Below are 21,509 nucleotides of genomic sequence, written 5' to 3'. Positions count from 1 at the left end.
CAGTGGTTGAGAGTCCGCCTGCCGATGCAGGGGACATGGGTTCGTGCCCTGGTTTGGGAAGATCCCACATGCCGCGGAGCGGCTGGGCCCGTGAGCCATGCCGCTGAGCCTGCGCGTCCGGAGCCTGAGCTCTGCAGTGGAAGAGGCCACAGCAGTGAGAGGTCCGCGTACCGCAAAAAAAAAAAAACTAGAGAATTTATCTGATTAAACAGGATATTATGTACTTGAAATATTTCGTATAATTTTTATTACTGTAAAAATTTAACCTGTACCTGAAGTTCTGAATTATCTTAAGGAAGCTTTTAAAGCAAATAGATTACAAATCATATTACAAATCATAAGGCTGCCTCAATTTTCAAAATAAGTGATAATGTAATTTAATATATACCAAATTCTAGAATTCTAGATTAAACAAATCCATTCATATAAACTTTCTGTATTTATAGCTGAAGCAAAAACACTACACTTCTGAAAATGTTTGATTTTGTACATGATTTTCTTTGGAGTTACTGGAAAACCCACTTAGGAACTTAATAACTCTGCTAGTGCCACTATGCATGAGGTGACACTGGGAGATGGAGACATTGACTGGAAGAACTTTTAATATTAATAACACCCAATATTATCTTCTCTGGCTCCAGATCGTCGATTCTCTAAGTGAGCTAGAGGCCTTAATGGAAAGAATGAAAAGGCTTCAAGAAGAAAGGGAAGATGAAGAGGCATCTCAGGAAGAAATGACCACTCGCTTTGAGAAGGAGAAGAAAGAAAGTCTTTTTGTGGTCTCTGGAGATACTTTTCATTCATTTCCTCATTCAGGTGCTTTTTTATTTCACTGTCTTTGCCTTTTAGTTGTTCTTAGAACCCTGACAGACCACCTTCAGTATTTTCCATATGGATATGTCCAAACGATTTTACTACCACGTTCCTTTCATTTAGTTCTCCTCTACCTGACCCTGATACCATTGCTTCCCCTCCTATGTTGGTGTATCTTTGAATATATTTCAGATTCAGTTGAGAGGTACTTCAGTTTTGTAGTTCATATTCTATCCTGGATAAAATGTTTTTCAGAGCAGACCAGTTGCTTATAAGGTTAGATAGGAATATTTAATCCATCCTACTTTTGTAATTTTTTTTAATGATAAGTAAAATTCTGTTTTGACAGATGTAATTTGTAAGAAATATCTCTGCCTTTTTTGTGGGTGGGGAGTTATGTGGGAGGATTGTTCTCACACTGCCACTTTTTTCCAGATTAGTTCTAAAATTACACTGCATTTGCATTTCTTTGGAGAAACCTTTGGAATTTTATAAAAATATATTATTTAGGTCATTTTCTTAGATTGAATTTGGAAGAATTCATTCTGTATTAAAAGCTAGGCTTCTTTGCTCTAGTCCTAAGAACACATTTTTTCCTTAATACTCTGAGAGACTTTGAAATAGGAGGGAAACTTTCCAATTATGACTAAAAAAGATATTGAACACCACATAGTAAACGTTATTAAAATAGCATAGACTCAATAGACTTTGAAAGCTTAAACCCTTCAAAGTCATCAATCTACATAACATTTATTTTTAGAGTTCCCTTGGTTTAAAAGAGGGCTTCAAAATGACTAGTCATAAAGCTAGTCAGTCTCATAAATCCTGAGGGTAATTGATTTGGCCATGACTTGTTTGTTAAATATAGCGTTGACCAATAGCTCTCAGAAGTCTTACCAGGAAGAACAAGAACCCCTTTTATCATTTCGCTGATGATTTTTTTTATGAAAGATTTTATCTACCAAATTAGGTATATTTAGTAATAATTTCTCAGAGCTTCTAACCAGCAGGAAATGCCAAATATAAAGAAGCTTATTGTTTTGGTTATTGATTATTTGGTTATTCATACTACAAACATTTATTGTACCCTATGCAATCTCAGCAGGGTGGTAGGTACTAAGGTTTCCAGGCTAAATAAGGCATGATTCCTGCCCTCTGGGCGGCTCTCATTGCTAGTGGGAGAGAAAGAAATAGTTACAATACATGGCAGAATGTGAAGGGTATATGGACCCAGTCGTGGTGGGGGAGGAGTGTGGACAGAAGGGGTCCTGGAGGAGGACTTCCTCCAGCTGCTTGGCTCGAAGCTAAACCTTAGAGACTTGAGTGCAAGGGAGTCTGACAGTGGCTGGGGGATGAGGATTTGGTGGTGAACAGCATACCTGGCCGAGCCAACGCACGGTGGTAAGGAAACAGGATGGTGGGTGCAGAAGCAAGTCATTCTGCATTAGGATGTAACTCACGAGGTAGGTAATGTGAGGAGGAAGCTGCTTAGGTAGGTAGAGGCCTTATCATGATGACCTTTCTAACCTTAAAGAGCACGTAACCTGCCCTATTTTGGACATGTTGAGTTGCGATGTCTCTAAAGCTTCCAGTCTGGAGACATCTAGTACAGCGCTTCTCAAACTTTAATGTGCACTTGAGTCACTGAGGAATCTTGTTGAAATGCAGATGTGTATTTGGTCCATCTGGGCCAGGACCTGAGAAGCCTCATTTCTGTCACGTCTCCAAGTGATGCCCGTGCTGCTGGTCAGCAAACCACACTTGGAGCAGCAACTGTTGAGCAGGAGAGGGTTTTAAGCTCAAGATAAAGTTTTGGAAGTTATCAGCCTATATTTGGGAGTTAAAGTCTAAAGCGTTGTTTATAAAAATCATCCAGGGAAAACAAATGGGACAAAGGAAAGTAATGAGCCTTCTAGGTAAACCAATATTTTAAAATGTAATTGTATTAAGGTTAGTAATATCTATTCACTTTTAGACATTAATTTTTGTGTGTATGTATGAAAAATTTTAATATACATCTCTTTATAACTGAAAGAGTAAGTAGACAAAAATCCAGAGAGCATTTAAACTCATTTAGCACACTTTAGCTAATTGATATATATAAAACACTATATCCCAAACTGCAACATATACCATTTTTTCAAGTGCACATAGAAAATTTCCCAATGTCAACCATATACTGTTAATAAAACCAATTTCAACAAATTTTGAGATTAAAATTTCATGGAGCATAACTTTTGACTATAATGGAAGTAAGCTAGAAATCAGTAACAAAAATAACTGGAAACTTCTCAAGTGTTTAGAAATTAAGCAGTATACTTCTAAATAGCACAGAGTGAAAGAAAAAGTTACAATGGTTAGAAAATACTTGGAGCTGAATAGCGGTGAAACATGGCATAGACATTAATTTTTTAAAGCTTGTCTAAGACCATTAGAGCTTAAAGGACATATAAATGTTTTATTTCTTTTAGGTTTTTTTTTTTTAGTATTGAAAATATATTTTAGAATCCCAGTCTTTACCTTCTTGGACCCTTGAGCAAGGACTTCTAGCTTCTATAGTGAATTTTGACTATCAAGTGTTAGACCCTAGCCAAAAATTATGTTCTGATTTTAACAGAAAAGGCTGCATCATTTATAAATTATTCAAGGAAATAAATTGTTTCATTATTAACTCTTCACCATTCCCAGTACTAAATTTGCTGGTCACACAAAGATAACAGAAAAATGACTCAGTATGTGGCTAATTGAGTTATTTTTATAGACTTACTATGTTTTAAAATGGGAATAGAAATTTATTTTTCTCTATAACAAGTTTCTTGGTTTGATCAGTGTGATAAAAGCATTTTAGATTCCATGCAGAGATTCTAAGAATAGTTTTTCAAACCTCTTGGAGAAAATAAATGTTTAAAGTGTTCTACAAGGGGTGAATTCTGTAGCTTGATAACAGAGTTAACTAGCTTTTATTGTTTGTTTTTTTTCCAAGTTAGAATGGTGTTCCATTACTGTAACATAGTATTTTCTGTAGTATATTAGTAGCCACCTCTTAGGAGCAGAAGAATGCAGATAATATGTATGATAATATTTTGAGTCCAGAGTTTGAAATATTTGTTTAGATAGAATTAAGATTAGAGTTTTAGATTTGTCTATCAGACACATTTTTTTTTAACTTAACTTCTTAAGGTAAATTTAGGAAAAAAATATTTGTAGTGTGAGAGAACTTTGTACATTTCCTTCTATGGACAAAATTGTCTAGAAAACAGATCTTGACTGACTCCTAATTTGAAAATGAATAGATGGATATTATTTGTAGGATAAATTCTATCACATTTGGTTTTACTCTTTATTGTTTATTTTAAAATGTTTAAAGTTCCTGTGACAACTTAGAAACATATATGAGCAAAACAAAAGCTAAGAGCAAAGTCAAAGGAGCCAGCTGTGTAATAGTCAACTCCAGGATCGGTGTCTGCCAAATTAGACCACCTGGTTGTACAGTGTGGGGGAAAGATCATTTCAAGAGAGGAACTATTTTATAGAACTTATTTATCAGTGCTATAAAATAAGTTTATTTTATAGAACTGATAAGTAAAATAAGTTTATAGAACTTATTTATCAGAGACTTACTCACTGGTCTTGGTTTAACCCACAAGACTCCTAGTTTTCATAGCAGCCTCAGTGATTGCTACTACATTTTACATTTTTGGCTTCATTTATATTTATTATGTGATGGACTGAATTAAAGAAAGCATAACCTCGTCCATACATGTTAAGAGATAATGAATTGAAAACACCATTTTTTAAGTGTTTCTATTTCTCTGAACAGAGGCTGGAGCACAAGGAGACAGGGCAGTGGTTGTGGGGTTGGGTGGGAAGAAGCCTGAGCTTTCTCTTCGGAGAAGTGCAAGTCACCTAAAAGCTTCAGATCAGTTTAAGTAGTTTAATGTTTACAAGTTTCCCACATCATCTTAAACTAACCCACACTGTATTCATTACTGACACTCAGTACTGATAATGGTATTAGTAACTTACAGTTAGTTTTATTTCTTAAGTATATATTTCTTAAGTATATATTTATTTTCATATTATTTCTTAAGCATATATTTCTTTTCATATTAATGAAACAATGAAAAATAGATATTAAGTACATATCATAGGATCTGGTATATTGTAAGTACTCAACAAATGCTAGTTTCTTCTCTTTATGTGTAATAAGTTATGTAAGATTTTAATAAGCTGTTTCCTAGGTTGGGTAGCCTGGGCACTTGAGCTTTCCCGCCTATATTAAGCACCCTAATTAGTCCATGCCAAGGGAACTAAGGAAGGGTCAAAACTCATGAGAAAAGAATAATTGCTAGGATTTTCATGAATAGCAGAGATTAAAGATAATTCAGGTACTACTAGTCTATTAGGTCTTTCAGATTAATTACTGTAATTGCACTTGTATTTTAAGCTTCTCAAGACTGTCCACTTGAGAATTATAATTTTTATTATGTCACAAAATTGTTTCATTAACTACTTATTTAATATTTATGTATTTATTAAATGTTAAATTTATTTAATATTAATTGAAACACTTATTAGGAAAATACTGTTCTTTATGTGGAAGAAACTAGTGTTTTATTTTGAAAAATATGTGTTCATTTTCTAGAGTAGAAGGCAGTAAATAAAGGTTGTTCATTCCCTTTTAGTGGTTGAAATCAGAAAAAAAGTAATTATAAAGACAGACTAACCTAGGGGAAAAAAAAGTAAGTTAAAAAAGAATTATCTTTAAACCAAATTAACATGCATTGGGCATTTACAATTTTTCAGTGGTAAATTTTTAATATTATCAAGTATTCAGAAGTCAACTATCTTAAAATATTATTATAGTCTTCTGTCTTTCTGAATGCCATTTTGATAATATTCTAATCACAGTCTCAGAAGCACATTGTTTACTTCATATGTTGTATACCTTGTTGTTTTCATGTACACAGAAAAGCGCATGTATCTTAGGTGTAAAACTTAATGAACTTTACACACAAACTGATCCTTCCTGTTTAACTGGCACCCAAATCAACTAAGGGAATAATAGTGGTACCCAAAAGTCTACTTTCCTCCCTATTGTGAGCCCTTACCAGTTCTCCCTGGATGCCTCTTTGTAAGCTAAAAATGAACTCTATTGAACTAATTTTCACTGTGAATACATCCAGATGAAACACCATATAATTTTAATAAAATTCATCTTAACATTAAACTGAATTTTAAGTGGTCTTTCACCTTCATCCCTTCTCTTTCCCCACATCCTACTTCATCCCCTGGAGAGATCAAAAAACTTTTTAAGCTTTATATTCAAAGGCCTGTGCTATCTTCCTTTTCTAAATAAGTAAAACACATGTATTGATCCTTGACTACTACTATTTAGATATTTAGTCAAATTTTTGCCTGGGTAACTCAGCTGAATATTACGAGTGCCAATATTTTTGGTAATGAAATTGTATTCAAAACTTCAGCTAAAGATATTTTATGTGAATTTAAGCCATGTAGTCAATATTGTCACTTTGGAAAGCCATGGAAAAGCTAAGCGAAAAAGTGGAGGAAAATGAAGCTGATTCATTTGTTCTAACTCCGTATGGTTTCCTTAACACTAGGTTGTTCATTATTGTCCTTAGATTTTGAGGATGACATGATTATAACATCTGATGTCTCCCGATATATCGAAGACCCTGGTTTTGGGTATGAAGACTTTGCCAGACGAGGAGAGGAGCATTTGCCAACGTTCCGAGCTCAGGTATGAGATGCCTTTAATTCAGAGAAACTGGAGAAGAGATACTGTCATTTTAATTGTAAAATGTTGAAATGTAAATAGATTAACTTCTAAATAAATTAATAGAGCATTTCGATAGAATCTGTAAATATCTTTATTTAACCTAGTTTTCGGCCTTATCTAATTTGATGTCCCAGTTGATGGATTATTATTTCAACATCAACCCCCTTAGAAGGCAAAAGGAAACTGCTTTATTCAGTTATTTGCATTATTACATGATAGTTGTATAATGTCCTTTTTTGGAGAGGGCAGGGAGGAAATCGAGTGATATGTTCACATTTGTAGTAAAAAAGGCATTTTGTAATAAGATCATATACATCAGTAGTTACGGGCTTAAGGGCCACCCCCTCCCCAGCCTTAGAAAAGAGCCATAGTAGTGACGTAGTTCATAAAAAGAGTATGAGTGTGAATAAAGTCAGACTCCTCCGTGCTTGCTTCATATGATCTGCTAACCATCCGTGTCACTGAGTAGGTTTAGTCACATAGGAATATTCCAAGGTCTTCTGGGGTCCTTCCAAATGACGGCATAGTTTGCATAGTACTTGACGACAGGAGGTAACCAGAGTTCATCACCAGTGTGCCAAACCCTGGACCCACCGAGGAAACAGCACAGCACTCCCATCTACAAACTGATGTGAAGCATTCTTGGTAAAGCTACAAACTTGGAATTAGTGAAAGAATTACGGACTTTGAAATATCTCCACTTACTTGCTTCAGTTGTTATACTTAAAAACATAGACTTTAAATGGAGAGTGACCATTTTGTAATTGGAGATACATTTTATTTTTTTAGGACTATACCTGGGAAAATCATGGGTTCTCCCTGGTGAACAGACTTTATTCTGACATTGGACATCTTCTTGATGAGAAGTTCCGCATGGTCTACAATCTCACCTATAACACTATGGCCACCCATGAGGATGTTGACACAACCATGCTGCGCAGAGCTTTATTTAACTACGTTCACTGTATGTTCGGAATCAGGTATGGTCATCACGGAGACAGTTTTATATGTTTCTAAGTGAAAATTCTGGCATGTGTCTTACTTCTATCCCATTGAGGAGTATATGCTTCTGGGGAGAAAATATTACATGTGGACTTCTGATTTTTAAAAATTAATTCTGTCTTATAGAAAAGCATTCTTCTTTGTTTAACTGTTACGAATCTTAAAATGCATATATAACTATAGTAGTTAGAATCTACTAGTTAGGGAAAAGAATATCAGTAATCATTGGGGATAGGAGAGAATCACTCAATTTGAGAAACCTTACTGGATGAACTGGACATTTAAAAATGTATATATTATGTCCCTTTAGATAGCAATAAGAAGTGCTGGTTGGTTGGTTGGTTAGTTTTTGGAGGAATGGTAATTAAGGTATAAATAAAACTAGGGTAGAGTCCTCCCTCATAAAGCTCACATAAGCTCACATAAGAACACTGAAATGAAACTGTAAGTCAATATAAATTAGTGGTCTCTAAATTTAGAAAATTAGAATTGAGAGGACAGGGAGTCAATGAGTGAATGAGACTGAATGGTCTAATCAGGAAAGCTCTTTTGGAGGACATTCTTTTTGAGCTGGGTTTTGAAGACTTTTATGGAGAGGGATTTGTAGAAAGAGAAAATCCCCTTCAGTCAACTGAATGAATACATTCAGTTGACTAAAGAAAATCCTCATTCAGTCAACTGGATGAATACATTCAGTTGATCGTTTCTGATATAGTATCAGAAAGCCTTTATGGAATGGAATTAAAATTCAATTTGTTAAGCAACAAATGGTGGTTTCTATAACTTTTTTAAAAATCCCAAATTTCCTGAAAAATCAACTAATAATGAAATAGTCCACCTAAAGGACACTATTACAATGGTAAATAATAAATCTGCTATTTGCCCATTTGCCATTCTAGAAAGAATCGTCACACTTTAAAGCAGGTATTATACCAACCTAATTAAGCAAAATAAACACTAATAGATTTTAATTCACTTGCAATAAATATTTATTATATTCAAGACAATAAATAACAAATATTATGGTGATTATTTTTCTCAGTTGGATGCTACTAAATAAAGTTTATATAAAATCCTGGAGGCTTTTTTTTTTAAACTAAGCATTATGTTTGGGTTAAAAAGTAACAGAAAATATAGAAGAGAAATCCCACAAGCTCCCACTACTGCATTTACCCTTGTATCTGCCTCTGTGCCTGTTTGCTCTTTCTTCTCTCATATTATGGATGAACTGTCTATACTCCTGTGCTCTTGGGCATAGAATCCCATCTCCTCTCATCTTCAAAAGATCCCTGTTCTAGCAATTCTCCCTTCTCCCTCCTGCATAATCAACTTTACTCTCTTAATCAGATCTTTCCCATCAGTATATAAACATGCTATTATTTCTCTCATCATCTCAAAAAAGAAATTCTTTCTTCATCCTTCTTTTCCCTCTGGCTATTGCCTCATGTTTCTGCTCCCATACACAGCAAATCTCTTTGAAAAAGCTTTGTATGTCTACTGTCACCATTTTCTCATCTCCCATTCTCTTGTGAACCGACTGCAGTATCAGGCTTTTACTCCTGTTATGTCAACAAAGCTGCTCTTACTGAGGTTGTCCGTGACCTCTGCATAGCTCCTTGCCATGGTCAGTTCTCAGTAGCATCTTCTTTGACTAGTCAGTAACATTGGACGCAATTGATTATCCTCTCTTCCTTGAAATGGGAAGCCCTAGACTCCTGCCTTAGGGCTCAAATGTCAGCATCTCAGAGAAGCCTTCCTGCCCACCCTATCTAAAATCACAATTTTCCTCCCAGCCTCCAGTTGCATTTTATCTCCATACCAGTTATCACTATCTGATACATTGTATGGTTTTCTTTTTCATTTCGTTCTTTTTTCTCCAGCAGAATTTAAATTCCACGGGTCCAGTGATTTTTGTCTATTTTGTTCATTTGTGTATCACCAGTGCCTAGGGGAGTAGCATGGCACATAATAGACACTCAGTAACTATTTGTTAGGTGAATTAACGAATGAGCTTTTGGTATTTAATTACTAGATAATTATTGTGTCTTGGTATAATTTTAGAAATCAGAAATTTTGATTCTGTCATTCTAAAGCTTGTTGTCATATCGCTTATAGGTATGATGACTATGATTATGGAGAAGTTAATCAGTTACTTGAACGAAGCCTGAAGGTTTACATTAAGACAGTGACCTGCTATCCTGAGAGGACTACCAAGCGCATGTATGATAGCTACTGGCGTCAGTTCAAACATTCAGAAAAGGTGTGTTTCATGACTAAACCTTTTACCGTAGACAAATATTCAATATAAGAAGTAATGATTATGAAAAAATTATACATGAAAATATTAATAAATTAGCTCCATCAAAGAAATGGAAGTGGCATCATCTGACCATCTGTTTTTCTTTCAGTGATTTTAAATTAGGGTTTATTGAGTATTAACGAAATTTTGGTTCTGTGTTTTGTCCAGTGTGCTGTATAAAGTAAAAGTTTAGCACTGGCCTTTGAAAGATTGGATCTGAATATTGATATTTTAAAAGTACATTTGGGAAACTGTCCACCATCCTACTAGTAAAAATCAAACCTTCAGAGATGCTGTGTGAGCTATAATTTTATATTATTGTATGCCCAGAAGGCATATCCATTTAGAGATTCTTTCACTCTAGCCATTACAGTTAAACTCTTAGAACAAGGGTTTCTCATTCCAATTTGGTAATTTGGTATTTTGACAATATAATGGATTTGGATCTTTGAGTCAAATACGTTATTATATGAGGATATTTCTTTGGATTGAAATATATAGGAATCCTTATTTAAGACCAATAAATGTTAAGGATCTTTACTAGTACAGTAAAGATATACTATATACAATATACTAGTACATACTAGTCCAGTATAAGTATGGCTATAAATCCTAGGTCTTTGACCTTAAAGGCCACGAATCTTCCATTTATATCACAGTTTCTAAGCTTGAGAGTAAGAAAACCTTTTCAGGGTCCTAATATTCACTCAGTAACCATATGACTTTGATAAAGAATGTTATGACCTCAATCCCTAGCGGACTTTCTTGAAGCCTTAGAGCCAGTCACACATCATATAAATACCCATTTGCCTCCAGCATCTCTCCGAGATGGATCGCTATGCTCTGCTTACATGTTTGCATTAGATTTTCTCCCTTTACTAGGTGGTATCTAGAAATTCTCCTTACTCATCAAGAGAATAGATCCAACAATACATCTAACCTATAGAAAGATATCAAAATAATCTAAATATATCACAACATATTTCTTTGTAAAAATTTTGAAAATATGCGGGTATATAATTTAACCTATCGGATGAGCTGTATCCCCCCCAAAAAAGTTAGGTGCTTGTTCACAGCTGTATCTGAAAGACTCTAGGCAAGCTATGCATATCTGAGTACCAGACACTAATTCCAAACTGCTTTAAGCTTCACATTTTCGCTTTAATATCTCCCAAGTACAGTCATACCTCAAAGATATTATGGGTTTGGTTCCAGACCACTGCACTAAAGTGAATGTCACAATAAAGGGAGTCACATGAATTTTTGATATCCCAGTGCATATAAAAGTTATGTTTACACTATATTGTAGTCTATTAAGTGTATAATAGCATTATGTCTTAAAAAACAGTGTACATACCTTAATTTTAAAAAATACTTTATCACTAAAAAGTGCTAACCATCATTTGAACCTTCAGTGAGTCGTAATCTTTTTGCTGCTGGAGGGTTTGAAATGTTGTGAGGATTCGCAAATGTGACACAGAGACACAAAGTGAGCAAACGCTGTTGGAAAAATGATGCCGATAGACTTGCTTGACTCAGGGTTGCCATAAACCTTCAGTTTGTAAAAAACACAGTACCTGTAAAGTGCCATAAAGCAAAAAGCACGATAAAACGAGGTATGCCTGTAAATAGTAAGAAATGTTTTTAAAAGCTTTCCTAGGAATAAGCATAGGCTATAAGAAACGTGAGGCTGAGTTTTAGCCATATAAAATTTTACAACTGGAAGAAAGTATAATTTGTAGGAAAATTGTGATTTGTAAAAATTAGTTTTATTTTATAGCCCAAAAGATTGACTGTCTTTACATAACATCGATCCTAACAAAATTATTGGACTTTTAAAGACTTTAGGGGTCATTTTTACTGCTCACTTTTTTTTATAAACACAGTGTTCTTATGAGTATTACATCATGTACACGCATAAATATGCCCAGGCATGTGTGTTTGTATATGTGTCTATAATACCCATGAAAAACATTTGTGAATGTCTGATATATGAAAAAAAAATTAAAGTTTTTTCAGTTGTTTATAATGGTCGCTAAATTGGTAACGCTTTCATTTCTAGGTTCACGTAAATTTACTTCTAATGGAAGCACGGATGCAAGCTGAGCTTCTCTATGCTCTTCGTGCCATAACTCGGCATTTGACCTGAAGCATCATCCAGGGAAAATGTCATATATGTGTAAAGACCTTTTCACATAGGATATACATCAGAAGCTGTTTGTGATGTAGCATCAAACATTATTCAATTCTCTAGTGTCAAAGTTTTAGCCGTTTTTTTGGGGGCGGCTGTAATGTGCAATGATGTATTTTCTTTTTCTTGATGCTTAACATGACTAACAATTGCAAAAATAATACTGAGGAGCACTACTTGGCATTGTTTATAGTTGGGTTTTTGGATACTGATCATAAATCATGAACCTGGTTTGTTAATGCTTAACTTCAGTGCTTTGGGGTTTGTGTGTATGTGTATTTTTGTTCTTTCCTTTTTTTTTTTTTTAAATATGGAAAAGCGCTTACAATCTGCTCAAGCAATTGTTTTTCAGATATCGGAATTCAGCAATGAATGACCTCCTCTGGCCATTCTAGAATTTTAATGTTGTGTCCTAAATCTGGTGGAGGAGAAGCATGCGCTGTTGAACTAAGCTGCTCACAGGACACTCATCTGTGTCCCCAGGAGATTATTTGTCAGGCACTGTTTATTTTTTTTGTTTGTTTATTTGTTTGTTTGTTTTTTACTGCTATTGGCGATAACATGAAATGTGATACAGCCATTGTCCATAATTTAATGTGAAATTGATCATGATGAATTCTATAGCATGCTACTGAAATGCCAAATTCAGCTAGTTTCTTTCTCTTCTGGAACAGAAGTTTCCGTTTTCCATATCAGATGTATATATTAAAAGTGGAATTATGCACAATCCTTTCTATCACTGACAGTAATCCTCAGTCATCAGAAATAATCAGTGCTTGCAGGGCTACTTACAGTTCATTTAGTTGGCACATATAAACATGTACCCACATAAGACTGACCAAAAATTTTCTTTGCACATTTTTCTTTTCTCATAGTGTTTTCTATATTGCAGTAAGCAGAGGAAGGTTAATATACCTATATTTTTTCCTTGTTAGGCTTTTAGAACTTATTTTCCATGGTTTTTCTTATGATTGATAGGTTAAACAGTTTATTATTCAAAGGTAAAAATTGTGTTTCTATGCATTAATGTGATTGAACGACAACAACAAAAGAGTGCAATATGTTTAAAAAAATACACAACAGACTTTCCCCCTATTATGTCACTGCAGAAGTGTCCTTTTAACACAGAGCCATAAAGAAATTTGGTTCAGATTTCTTTATCGCCCAAGGCTTTTGCCTTCCTGGGGTTGAACAATGTTCCTTTCATAATGCCAAAGCATCCCCTTCCCCAGAAAAATCTCTTTGGACAACTGGTTAAAAAAAGATCTCAAGTCTTAAGGGAAGAAAAAGCATCCCAAAAGTCACATTTTTGCATTGGTTTATGTTGCTTGATTAGATTATCTTCACAGAGCACAACATTATGTGTTTATAGCTTTAATTTATATTATGTTAATGAACCAGTGAAGTGCCTAAAGAGATGCTTACAGCTATCCAGTAGGACACAACTGCACTGCTTAAACACTTTTTGGTTAACTAAGGGTGACTTGAATTTTACACAAACATGCTAATTGTTTTAAAACAGATCCATTTTTTCATAGTGAATAAGATAGTTAAAATTTTCCGTTAGAGTTCCCACAAAGATTTCATTTTAGACTTACTTGTTATCTAGGACTTACTTTTTTTCTCTCATGAAAGAATTGTGGACTAGTGTTCTGTTCAATCATTTTCCCCACCATTTATCATCCTTTTCTGGTACAATCCATTAGGTTGCTTTCTTTTAGGCTTTGTTCTAGATAAGAAAATAGAAAGATGACTGTAAACCTATGAATATGAGATAGTTCTGCATTTTTAGATTCCAGGATTTTGTTTGAAATCTTCCACGTGAGGAAAATTGCTAATTTTTTTTAAGACAGGGTGATTTATTTAAAGAGATTATTCAAAGAACTCGTATCAGATCTAGTCTGTTTTGTTTATTGCATATACTATATGTTGATTTTATGCCATATCACATTATATAGATATGTGTTAAGTACGAAGAAAGTCTTTAGGGGAATGGCAAAATATGAATGACAACATGCATGTCCATTTGACTTCCCTAATTTTAGAACTTTCAAGTTGAGGATATCCTTTACTCTTGACTTTTTTTTTTATAACTAGAATTCTTTCATTTAATATCCCTATGTTTTTGTGCAGGTGACCTGTATTACAGGATAAAAAATGATTTTTATATATTGAAAAGGAGGAGAAATTCTCACAGAACACCATATGAGCTTTAGACCAAAAGGGGAAACAAGGTTTAAGTAACTAAAATGGCCACTTAGTTTTTGTTTTTTGTGTTCCCCCCAACCCCCGGAAATGTAGGTAGTTGGAGTTGGGTTATGGAAATATTAGTGCCTTTACTAGATCTCTTTCCTAGCAAGGTTTCTTATTAGCTCAGCATCGATCTGTCTCATCACTAATCAGGAAAATCAGTTGACTTGGAACTATAAACAAAGACAAAAAAATATATTTATGAACCTCACTGAATCAGCCTAGAAAAGTTGACTTTGAAGGTGCCAAAGCACCTGCCAAAATGCAGCACGCACAGCCTTCCAGGTTGTGAAATCCATTGTACAGCGAGTTTGCTGTGAACTTCAGCTAATGCAAACTTGAAATTCTGATGCGGTTTTCCAGGGTGGTATTTTTTCAGAGTATTGAATTTACTATGTAGTAATTTATAGTATAGCTTTTTATATTAAAATGTGATATTTTTAAAAGAGATATCTGGTTCAATTGGTGTATTGATGTGACTATACGATCTGCTAACCCACCCCTTGGGCTCTCACTGTGCCAAACTGAGATGTGCAGGTGTGTGTGAGAAGAGCACACGTGAATGGGAAGTCTCTAACTCCGTTGCTTATTATTTTCAAAATAGTCTAATAATCCACTGATGTATATGCTTGGTGGATAGCCGTTTACTTTTGAATTTCAAATTTTCCGATTTCCAGTTATAACTCTCAATTTCTCAGATCACCTTAGGAAAATCCAACTACTCTCCTCTCTGAAAGTAAATCTTGAACCCAATCCCTTGACTGCAGGAGTGGCCAGGCAGGTGCCTCCTTGGAACCTTCTGATGAGGCTTCCTCAGATGGACTCATGATAATTAGAGGAAAACAGGCTTTTGAGACGGGACAACTTATTATTTCTTCACCTTTTGGAGCTAAGGATACTATCTCAGTCTCAGGAAGAATCTTTGTCCCATTTGGGGTACTTTTGAAATAAAGAATGGCTAGTGTGGAATCTGGGGCATGGCCTTGGCCTGTAATTATGACTTTAAACTCAAATAATAGTGACAGAGCAACACAGGACTGTCTTAGAACAGAAAACTCGATGTCAGCTTTATAGCAAAATCATATTTGAACCAGAGCCCCTATTTTAATTGTATTATAAAGTCCCTTAAATTGGGATTGACCTATATACACTAACTAGTATGTATAAAATAGATAACTAATGAGAACCTGCTGTATAGCACAGGGAATTCTACTTCATTTCGCTGTACAGTAGAAACTAACACAACATTGTAAAACAAACATACCCCAATACAAAATAAATAAATAAACAAATTGAATCCCTTAAAGATTTTAAATGCTTCTAACAACTAGTTAACATTATTCCTGAGCAACTTTTTTCCCCACCTTATAGAGTTTTTAAATCCAAAATCTTAGATCTTTATGCCACAGCAAAATGAAATTATCAACGAACAATTAAAGATCTGTACTTAAAAATAGTTCACCACTTTCATGCAGAGCGCATGCATATATGATGGTAAGATTCTTTTAAACACTAAGGACAATTTGTCAGGGAAAAAAAATTTCAGTGCATATTATAAAAATGATTTGCACTGTGCTAGTAAAATGAGGTTTTTGTTTTGTTTTATGTTGTGTTTTAAAGACAATTCTAAATCATTCCTCTGGAAAGCAAGACCTTAAACTCTTCTCTTTATCTAAGGGGACTTTTTCTTCTTTTATGCAAATAGACAGTCTTGCATGAAGTGAAAATTATGCAACAATAATGTTATATAAATAGTAGAGGAAATTTGCTAACAGTATAATTCAACAGTAAACTGAAAGGTATATGGCTCCTCTATTCAGATCGAGTTTTAAGTTATGTAATTTTATAGTCAGAACTTATTCTAGGTGGCCATAATCATAAACTATGTTTCCCGATTATATCCCTCTGGAGACTGAGAATCAAATAATCTTTCCTTAAAACAGTACTGTAATATGAATGTATTCATCTCAGTCAACAGAACTTCAGTGCCCCCTGTATGTGGAGCTTACTTCCATGCTAATTTGGCTTCGTTAGTAGTATCCGCTCAGGTGAGACCTAGAACAAAAATATCTGGGGTGAAATGGATCATAGAGGTAGACGTACCTGTCAAGGCAGAACCCTGTGAGGAAGGAAGAGTCTTTCAAAGAACACATGGACCATAATTCTAAGAGCGTGGCTGCTGTCAGCATCACACACCTAATCTAAAGGAGCACTTGCTATTGTGGGAGCTTCTGCCTACATTCAGCCCGTCCTTTCCTGCCTGCTTTCTCTTCCTCCAAGTGCCTCGACCTCTACCACGCTCGCTCTCTTCCCCTCCCCTCAGCCCATCTTGGTCTGAGCACCTTTTCACAATCCAAACGAAACATCACCAGCCACCTGCTGATCGTCACCAGCATTTACTTTTCCCAGTTACTTCTTCTCCATCCATGAGGAATACGACTTGTCCCAACTCCCTCGAAATCCCCCTACCATCTAGCTATATTTTGGCTAACCTTTGCCCTGGACACCTTACCAGATCTAATGCAGCACCACGTGTAATCTCGTCCATCCCAGACTGTTGTACCCTTTCCCAGCTGCCAAAATATCTTGCTCTCCTCTACCTCATCCCCAAAGAGCCTATAAACTCAGAGTATCCAACCTTTTCATGGATTCACTCTCCGTTGTTCAGTAATACTACTTCCATATTTTAAATAAATCATAGAAGATTTTTGCCTTCTATCAAAGTAGGAATCTTTATATTTATACATGATACAGAAATTGAACTATTTCTACCATGCAGAATTTAGCATTTAGCAGGATTTTAAAGTGATTGAATTGCCATCTTAACCTGGATCTATATTTGGTTAGTCCAAGTTATTTGAATGTAAAGTGGAAATTCTCCAGCAATCCAGATTGATCTGTAACCTATCAATGGAACAGGAAGTTTCTGGCATACAAATGGGTGGTGTTTCAGACATTTGTTTTATTGGTGTCATTTGGGCCTCGAAACACATTTCCGATAGAAGGACATATGATAAAGGATGTTTAGGTGGTCCCATTGGATCACAGAAGAACATTTGATTTATAATATAGATAAAATACCATAAAATTGGCTACATAATGGTTTGATCAAGCTTCCCTAGGTTAGACTAAGCTTCTAACCCCTATTCCTACCCTATTCTCATGCGGGAAAATGAGCTACAGGATGAAAAGGGAATGCACTGCCTTCGTAGTCCTTACAACCATGGCTGCACTTCTGGTATATCCAGACAGTATCATTAAGGAACAGGAAACGCACAGAAGAGGAAGTAGCAGCAGTTCTTCCTCTCTGGCCAGTGCCTGCTCAGTGTGGTCCAAAGATGAACACTCAGGCTTCTAACGTGTGGCGTGTTTATCTATAGACGGTTGTCTGACCTGAAGACAAACCCCCCTTGTTTGAAAGTACAGATTATTATGATCTACAGTGGTATTTGGATGACCTTCCATGCCCGTTCATGAACAACCCAACCTGATAACAGAGTCTAGTCAATTCCTTTAAGGGCCCAGAAATGAATAGATGCCTAGTTAAGAAATGAGACTTGAATGATGGAGACTGAAAGGATGGTTTTTATTAAATCATATGTCATGAAGTGTTCATTCTAGCTTTAATTATGACTGCACCACCATGAAGTCCAGAGCTGAAAAAAGAAGGAATATGGGGGCGGTGGGTGGGGGGATGCATATCTGATTCTTTTCAATGCTTGTGGAAATCTTTGAAATAATAAAATGCATACTATAAAATAGCCATTAGAACAAACACCCCATCTTACAGCTCATAGGACAGCATCAAATGTTAGTAAGTCTAAATATGATAAATGTAATTTTTGGTATATAAATTTGCTAAAACAGTCTATTTTCTTGCACCCCTCAGTTTAACCTCTTAAAAATGAATGTATAATTTTAACAGAAAGAATATCAAAAGGAGAGACACTCTCTAGTCTTTATTGTTAAAATATTGTTTATGAATGCTGATTAGCTTAAGTATATGCAATATGACACTTACTGAATGAAACTGATTATACATCTCTTTCTTGAGTTAGTCTTTACAGATTGTCAACTGACTCCCAAATCTGATAAGGAAGGATCAAAAGGTAGGATAAAGGAAATGTATCAGTTGGGTAGCCAAGAAATTTCCTTCGTAAGGTTGAGACTGTTTTCTCCTTTCTGAATTTCACTGGTTCGCTAAAATAAAGGGTAAACGTTAAATGGTACCCTTGTTCCTCAAGGAAAGAAAGTCATCCCAACTCTATATCTACTGCAGATAATTTCCTTTACATCCATATATCTTCTCTGGAAAGAAAATGCAATTTTCCCCTTCCTCTTTCTCCTCACATTTACTCTTTTCAATCTGATAAGATAGACACAGAAAGCAAACCACAAGCCAGTTTGGCATCTTCTCCATGCTAATAGAATACTCACAGCCACATGCACAGTTGGAGCAAGGTTACAAAGAACCCTGTCAGGTCAACTTGGAACATGGCCTTGCTACTTGGATTAGCTCCTTCAAACCTGAAAATAACTTTCCTGGTCATGGAAGAACTGGATGTATCCTTTAGCTTATGAAATAGGATTTGAACTTGAAATCTCTTTTTTTTTAACCTGATTTTGCAGATCAGCTACATCATGAATGTATATATTAAGACTTGTAGCTGAATTGCACATGAAATCAGATTGCCAACTTCTTATCTTTCAATTTTAGACATCATTTTATCCTTAAGTTGTGAGTGATATATGTAGCATGCTGTGAAACGTCTGTTATAGTTCTTTAATTCATCAGTATTAATACAGAATTATCTTTTGCGTTCCTTGGTACTTTTTATTCCATGTAATCAGAAGCTGTGATGTTTTGCCTTTGTAGTCCTGTGCTTTGTTACTGTAATTTTTTTTACGAAGCACGTGACTTTGGACTAACGTGAGGCGGATGACGTGATCTTTAAGACTGCTATATATCTATCAGTCTCTTACTATATAAGGTTTTCAATTAGAATAAGCTTTTATCAAATAGATCATTGATGCAATTTAGGATTCACACAATTTTCAGTGTCAAATGGCAGTCTTACATTTATAGTTTCAATTCTGAAAATAGCAAACTTGCTAAACAGCCACTTTAAACTTGTTCAGGCAAATCAGACCCTGCTGTAGATATAGTCTAAGTTAGTTAACCATATAAGGCTTTTCAACTATTATGCCCTCCACATAAGTCAGCAGTTAAGAAGATTATAGAACCCATGAAAGCTTTTTGTATGTACAACTAGGTTTTATTTTTCTTGTGTTGCTGATTCTACAGTTCTGACTAAAGCTGACCTGAATGGATCAGTTTTTGTGTAATATTCTAGTGCTTTAATGCCTCTTTTTTTTTCTTTTTTTTTTTTTGGAGGGATGGGTAATATTATTTGAACAGATGCAGAAGGAACTGTTGGTGAGTCAAGGCAAACACATTTGAAATAAAGGAACTGTGTATTAACATGTTAACAATTCATAACTGCACTTTTTATGACATTTTGAAAATCTATTTATAGGTACAGAACAATGGGTTTTGTTAAACTGTATCACATTTATACTTGCAGAAATTTATTTCATTGTTATTAGTAGGAATTTTATTGGTTCAATAAAATTGGCAAAACTGAACACTGTTTGCTTTTATATATATATATTTAAATTAATATTGGAGTAGCATTCTTGCCTAGGTTTGTTTCTGCTTAAATTATTGGACATGCATTCTGAAAGACATCAGCATTGTAAGAGTCATTTTTTTCCCCTTATTTCTTCCTGACCCACAGTCTTCTTACAGTCACTTGATACTGCATTAATGGAATATTGCAATAGTGTAAGTTGTGCAAAACGTACAGTTATTGTTACCTTTGAAAATGTCCATTGTGATCTCAGCAATAGGCAAATTAGTTTCACTATTATCTCTTATTAACCAAAAATAGTAAGGTAGAATGTGGAAAGCGGCATTGAACCTGGTGTCAGAGCTTGAATTCAAAGCTCGTTTTTCACATTCTACTAGCTTTGTGACCTTAAGGAATTTGATCTCTAGGAACGTTGATTTCTGTCCCACGATCTGAGGGGGATAATGCCTTCTTGAGATGGTTATTTGAGATTAGGTGAAATGTAATAATGTATTTGAAATATGCAGTATAGTGATGACTCTGAGCGAATAAATGAGGAAGCCCAGAGAATACTCCTGTTGCTAATTGAAATAAAGAGTTAGGAAGGAGAATTTGGGGGGAGGGGGGTTTATACATGTGTAATGTGAGGTGATAGTAAGACTCCCAAGTAGAAATGTAAAATAGTCTTTGGGAAAGTTATAGAGGATGTGCAAAGGCTTTTGTGCAAGGTATTCCAAGGAGAGCCCTTTTTACTTCTCTTAGCTCGCTGATTACATAAAAGTTCATAGCAAAGGCAAGAACTCTCCCTTTGGTCCATGTGTCCAGCTGTACTGGGAGATCAGCAAAAACCAGCTTCTTGCTGATTAGAGTCTGTCTTTTTCAATAATATGCAACCTCTGGGGGAGATAAAGGACACGACACATCAGACCAAACTCAGCCAACAGCTAAGTTTCCACTTCTCCCCCAGTTCAAAATCCAGCTTTTTGACCCTAGATCCCTAGGAACTGATTAATAACTTTGAGCCATTTTTAAAAGTAAAATGAAGCTCTTTGTTTACGTGTGTATTTGATCTTTTCACATATATGATCTCATTTAATCCTCATAATAACTTTGTAAAGAAATGATAACATTTTACAGAAGAGGAAACTGAGTCTTGAGAGCTTTGCCCAAGAGTTGGCACCTAGAATCAGCACAGTGGGAATTTGAACTCTGTCTTTCTGATGCCACTTTTATACTAAACTTCACTATCTTAATTCAGCCTAAGTTTCTTAGGTTAATGATATAAATGACTATGCTCTCAACATGACATTTTAACTGAAAAATAAAAGGATAGTCCATGCTCCAAACAAGAGGTTAGATAACTTACCTCTCTGGCTAACTTGCAACTTTTTTTTAATTTTAAACAATAGATTTTTTTCCTCCAGTCCTGAATGGGCCTTACCATTTAAAAGATGCTCCCCGAAGGAAAGATTCACAGACCAATATATAAAAGCAGGACTTGTCAATTTAAAGCCCAAAAGT

The 21,509-nt window shown here is 35.2% G+C and overlaps 1 protein-coding gene across 1 annotated transcript in view; it reads left to right on the top strand.

Moving 5' to 3' along the window:
• Positions 1-19,999, top strand: part of SESN3 (sestrin 3) — a 74,905-nt gene extending 54,906 nt beyond the window's left edge. The window contains exons 6-10 of the mRNA XM_081238786.1: positions 642-816; positions 6,459-6,577; positions 7,406-7,596; positions 9,734-9,878; positions 11,980-19,999. Coding sequence (XP_081094912.1) covers positions 642-816; positions 6,459-6,577; positions 7,406-7,596; positions 9,734-9,878; positions 11,980-12,066 — 717 coding nt within the window. The 3' untranslated portion in view covers positions 12,067-19,999. The remainder of the gene's footprint in view (positions 1-641; positions 817-6,458; positions 6,578-7,405; positions 7,597-9,733; positions 9,879-11,979) is intronic.
• The last annotated feature ends 1,510 nt before the right edge of the window (positions 20,000-21,509 follow it).

This window comes from Mesoplodon bidens, assembly GCF_964165515.1.
Source record: "Mesoplodon bidens genome assembly, chromosome: 7".
NCBI lineage: Eukaryota > Metazoa > Chordata > Mammalia > Artiodactyla > Ziphiidae > Mesoplodon > Mesoplodon bidens.
Note: the sequence above shows the minus strand (reverse complement) of the source record. Positions and strands in the feature narration are given on the sequence as shown.